We start from the raw sequence: 6,000 nt of genomic DNA on the forward strand, positions 1-6,000 counted from the left end.
CCTGCATATGTGTCTGTGAAGGTGCTAAATTCCCTAGAATTGGAGCCATACACAGTTGTGAGCTACCATGTGGTTGCTGGGAATTGAACCCAGGTCCTCTGGAAGAGCAGCCAGAGCTCCTAACCACTGAGCCACCTCATCACCCCCTATTTCTTTTGTTTTTCAAGACAAGGCTTCTCTGTGTAGCCTTGGCCATTTTTGAACTTGGTCTGTATAGATGACTCTTAGATGCCTTTTAGCTAAGAAATTATGTCTAGCTATCCTTACTGAATATTAAATGTCTACAAATTACATTTTAAGCTATTTCCAGTCATATGTTTTGTATTTTAAAACAACCACCACCCACACATTCACTCACAAACATACACACACAACCCCACCACCAGCAGTAATTGAAATTATTAAGTATATATACATACACATATATGTTTTATTAGTTTTAAGTGATAATGGAGTAGGCAGGACATATGGATGACTACTCTATGCAAATCCTTACTTAATCCTTTCAGTAATATATATATATATATATATATATATATATATACTTCTACTTTGCATATTTTAATATATATTGTAAATTACATATGTTTACATATCATTTATGAAATAGAAATGCCAAGCTAAGTAAAGTTGTGGTGCACACCTTTAGTTCCTACACTTGGGAGGCAGAGGCAGGTGGATCTCTGGAAGTTTAAGGCCAGCCTGGTCTACAGAATAAGTTCCAGGACAGTCATGGTATGTAGGGAAAGTTAAGGACATAGCCAGTTACTCTTGAATAATTAAGTTACCTGGTGGCTATCACTTTTTAGAGGCAATAACTGAATCAAACAGACATTTTTTAGAAGAGTTAACTTTGAGCTTTATAAGTGTAGCTTTTAGCATTTGCCTTGTACATACAAGGCCTTAGTTTGATCACCAGCACTGTAGTAATTAGTGATGATGATGATAAGTTAAGTTGAGTCATTCCTCACTCTAGAAAAACAAGGTAATTATATAAGGAGACGTAAACAATACTCTATACACACGTCAAAGCAGCTGGAAGAGAAAAGGCAGAACTATACTGTTGTTTAAGCATATCCTAGGGAGAAGATGTATGGGAATGCTTAAATAACTCATAAGCCCACTGAAACCAGAAGTGAGCCATGAGCCAGTGGCCCTTGGGCTTGGGTGTCAAGAGTACTTATTCAAAGTGTAGATGGGAGCCAGCAAGATAGCTCAGAGGCTAAAGGTTCTGCCTACCAACCTGATGACATGAATCCAGTCCTAGGAATCCCCATGGTGGAGGGGAAAATGGAGTTCTACTGGTTCTTAACTCCACAGGCATGTCTACACACACACACACACACACACACACACACACACACACACACACACAAATAGAGTAGTAAATTCAATTAAAGGTTTTTTAAAATAGTGCAGTTGGGTGGCCCTTACCCCAACCTGTAGAGTCAGAAATCTCTAGACATTACATCACCAATAAACTCTCAGGTGGTTTGGGAAGTCATTAGCCTGAGCAATAATTATTAAAAATTTTAAAAAAATGTAATGTGGTTATATGAGCAAATCTCCCACTACTTTGATTTGTAGGAATCATTACATAGGTGCTTCTGAGTAAAGAAGCTGATGAGGGGGCTGGAGAGATGGCTCAATGGTTAAGAGCACCGACTGCTCTTCTAAAGGTCCTGAGTTCAATTCCCAGCAACCACATGGTGGCTCACAACCATCTGTAATGGGATCTGATGCACAATTCTGGTGTGTCTGAAGACAGCTACAGTGTACTCATATAAAATAATAATAATGAAGCTGATGAGGTCAGGTTTTTATTTCGTGACATTGAAACAGATCCCCAGCATTCAGTCCTCCCCTCCCTGTCTGGTCTCACCAACCTTAGGCAGGGTGTGGCAAGTGCTGTGGGTTACCTGTCAGACTCCAGAATGTTGGTATCTCAGTCGCTCTGCATATTTACCCATCTTATATACATATTTGTGTTCTCAAACCCTGTAAATAATTTCATTTTAATTTTTGATAACATTTATGCACCATGGCGTGGCAAGGCAGGGGGGCAGATTTACAAACTTTTTTAAATATCAAAAATCATTCAATAGCTATTTTCTTTGTTACTAACATAAGTTTTCTGTAGTGTGTACCTGGACGATCCATTTCCTTACGACGTCTGGAGAAGTTCAGAAGAAACTATACAAGGAGATAGAGCAAGTTTTAGGGGAGGGTCCTATCACTTCAGAGAAAATTGAGCAGCTCAGGTAAGACGACAATGAAAGGAAAATCTCATTAAAAGGCAAACATCAGGTGGCTTATTTATAACATAAAGCTTATGCTAATATGTAGGAAAGATAGATGGATCTTAAAATATTTCTATAGATTTGCAATAGAATAGAATAGAAAAATATATACATAGGTCTACATATATTTTCATTTGTTTCTGTTTATTTTTTTTGTAATTATTTAACCGGGCATAGTGGTGCACGTCTTTAATTCCAGCACTTGAGAGGCAGGGAGGGATAGGTGGATCTCTGTGAGTTTGAGACCAGCCTGGTCTACAAAGTGAATTCTAGGACAGCCAGAACAACATAGTGAGACCCTATTTTGTAAAACAACAACAACAACAAAATAGCTAAAAATTTATATGCATCTGTGTCTGTACGAGTGTTTGTACACGTGTGTGTGTGTGTGTACATGTATGTGTCTGTATGAGTACACATTTGTGTACGTGTACATGTATGAGTGTTTGTACAGATGTGTGTGTGCCTGTGGAGACCAGAAGAGGAAGTTGGCTCCCTTGGAGCTGGAGTCGCTGGTAGTTGTGAGCTGCCCAGCATGACTAAGCAGCAAGTACTCTTAACTGTCCTGGACAGTTGCTGCTTTCTGAGGCAAAGTCCCCCCCGAGTGCTGTGATCACAGTTACCTACACCACACCTATTTAATTACAGATTTTAATGGATAATTTAATCTCATGTGTAAAAAATCATAAAAGTAGTTCTGGGAGCTGGAGAGATGGCTCAGCAGTTAAGAGCATCAACTGCTCCTCCAAAGGACCCAGGTTTGATTTCCAGCACCCACATGTGGTTCACAATGATCTGTAACTCCAGTTTTCAGAGCTCCAGTGCCCTCTTCTGTCCTCCATGGACAGTATACACTAATATGGTACACAGATACACATACAACCAAAATACCTACACAAAATAATACATTTAAAGACAAGAGTATGCAACTCTGTTTCACGTTAAAAAAAAAAAAAAAAACAATAAAGTAGTTCTAGATAACCTGTTAGTTAGCCTATATGTAGTAGCAATGATATCCAGCATGTGTACATTCACGCTTTGTTCATAGGACTACATGTCAGAAGCCATCTAGGAAAGGCTATGATGAGCAATTGAGTTGTTTAGAGCTGGCCCACTGTTTTCATGGCTGTGATGGGTGAGCTCTGAGATGCAAGGTCCTCAGAGACTTCATCCCAGGATTGCTTCTTGCAGCTGATAAGCCTTTCCTGTCATTGTTGCATAGCCTAATGATTCCTCGACCATCCTGTTGGGTCCATCCTATTGGGCAGATTTCTTGACAATCAACATGAAGATGAACTTTCATGAATTAATGTTAGATAAATTAATTATAGCATTCCTGATTTGATTCAAATAATTTTAAGAAGAAAGTTTAAGGAGATGATCTTAGCTGTTTTGCCAGAAAGATGTAATAAAGAATCAAGAATATAATGTGCCCTCCTCATGGAATAGTAAGTAAAGTCTGTATAACAAGAAATACAATGAGCTTTCATAATTACACTAGAAGAGAAACAGAATTGTGACAGATTTGTGATCAAGGGAAAACATTTACTCTAGGTCAGGGCAAGGTTAAGGCCACAGGTGTGCACTATGATAAAGCAAGGCCATGTAAGACTGTTGCTTTGAACTTATAATGAGTTTATAGAGTGAGACACTGCTTTGAACTTACTATCAATTTCCTTCTGTAATTTCTCTTTTGTGTAACATTTTATCTATGAGGTAGTTTTATAAAGAACTTTTGTCTAAGAAGGTATAAAAAGGCTAAGAGAAGAAATAAAGTGTGGCTTTTAGGGCTCTACCAGATCCACCAAATGTATATATGTATATGTCTGTCACATGTACATATCTGTGTATGTACATAAGTATGCATGAACACTTGTACAGTTGATGAAACAGGTGGTTGGACCCAGCCAAAATGTATGGGATGTGTGTGCGCGCGCGCTCAAGGGTGCACTTGATTTTCTCCCTTTCTTCCCTTTCTTTTCTCCTTGGCTTATAAAGAGTTAATAAAAACCAAGCCTCTCACCTGGCTAGGGAGAGGCCCTTGAGCCAGAGAGAAAAGAACTCAAATAAGTAAGCTTTTTTTTTAAAAAAAAAAAAAAAATCCCCTGCTGCTATCAGCAGGAGTTAAATTGCCAGAAGCCAGTGGCTTAATAGCAAAGAGTTAAAGAAGGTAGAAATTGCCAAAAGTAAGCAGCTTTGGCTGTGATCACAGACTCCACACCCAAACCCCCATCATACCCCCACCCCCCACCACCCACCACATCATTGCCTACCTCAGTATCTGGGAGGCAGGGCTGGCTGGATCCTGGGAAATACAGAATAGTACAGATCCTCTGGGAAATACTATGGTAGGCTTTTTATAATGTTAAGCATGCACTCAGCCTCTACATGACTTAGAAATTCCTCAGCATTCCTAGGTACTCAAGAGAATGAAAACTGACCACACAAAGACCTGTGTGCAGATGTTAATAGCTGTATATTGCAAACACACAAGAGCTGGAAGCAGTCCAGATGTTTACCAACTGGTAGATAGATTAACAAATTGTAATATTGCCATACTAAGGAAGGCTCTAATGAATAGAAAAACAAGGTCAATATATACAGCCACATGAGTTAACTTTGTTATATGAATTGAAAGAAACAAAGCACAAAGGCCCCTGTCCCCCATGGTTTCGCAGATATGGAATTCTAGAAAAGGGAACAGTAATGCCATGGAAGGTCTTCCTGCTTCCTTCTCTCCAATCTATTCTCCCAGTTGCTGCCAGGGCCTGTGGCTGGAGTCACTTGGCCACTTTAAAAGACAGGTACCTACCAGGAAGCAGTCTCAAACCATCCTACTCTCTGGGCTTCAAAAACCCAGAGTTCAGTCTTAACCAAACATCCACAAAAAGAAACCAAAGTTTCCCAGATCCCTGCCACTGAAGTTACAGACTGAGACACCATATAGATGCTGGGACCCAAACCTGGGTCCTCTGGAAGAGCCATAAGTGTTCTTAAGTCTGAATCATCTCTCCAGCCTTATCATGTGGTTTTTTTACCTCCATTCTGCTAGTGTTTGTCATGTTTATTGACATCACATCTGTTTGTTTGTTTGTTTATTTTAAAAACAGTTATTGTCAGCAAGTACTTTTTGAAACTGTTCGGACTGCTAAACTAACTCCAGTTTCTGCCCGGCTTCAAGATATTGAAGGAAAAGTCGGCCCATTTGTTATTCCTAAGGAGGTAGGAAGTGTTTGGTATATTTAACTCAGTCAGTTTATCCTCAACTACTTTGGTATGGGCCTTTCTTTATTTTATTTCTTTTAATTGAAAATCACTTTTTTCATATGATGTATTCTGATCACAGTTTCTCCTCCCTCATCTGTTCCCATATCCTCCCTGTCCTTCCCACTCCATGGTCTTCCTTCTTTCTTTAGAAAACAAACTGAGAAATAAGGAAACAAGTTAGAATAAACAAACAAAAAGCTCAAAGAAAACACACACAAAAACCAACATTCACAACACAGACACAAAACAATAAAAGCACAGATTAAAAACCATAATATAACAAACCAAAGACCAGAAAGATGAAAAATGCCAAAACAAAGCATTTTGCAATGAAGATCCTCGAGGTTCTTTCTCATGCACTCATTGTGTAGCAGTCATCACTGGATCCCAGCCCTCCAGCTGTGGAGCACCACCTTCAGCTGTGGAGCACCGT

General features: G+C 39.3%; 1 protein-coding gene across 1 annotated transcript in view; it reads left to right on the forward strand.

Annotated features, from left to right (window-relative positions):
• Positions 1–6,000, forward strand: part of Cyp20a1 (cytochrome P450 family 20 subfamily A member 1) — a 47,285-nt gene that overhangs the window by 32,389 nt on the left and 8,896 nt on the right. Inside the window, exons 9-10 of the mRNA XM_021169317.3 lie at positions 2,141–2,261; positions 5,411–5,522. Coding sequence (XP_021024976.1) covers positions 2,141–2,261; positions 5,411–5,522 — 233 coding nt within the window. The remainder of the gene's footprint in view (positions 1–2,140; positions 2,262–5,410; positions 5,523–6,000) is intronic.

This window comes from Mus caroli, unplaced genomic scaffold (assembly GCF_978045245.1).
Source record: "Mus caroli unplaced genomic scaffold, Mus_caroli_1 scaffold_1, whole genome shotgun sequence".
Classification (NCBI taxonomy): domain Eukaryota; kingdom Metazoa; phylum Chordata; class Mammalia; order Rodentia; family Muridae; genus Mus; species Mus caroli.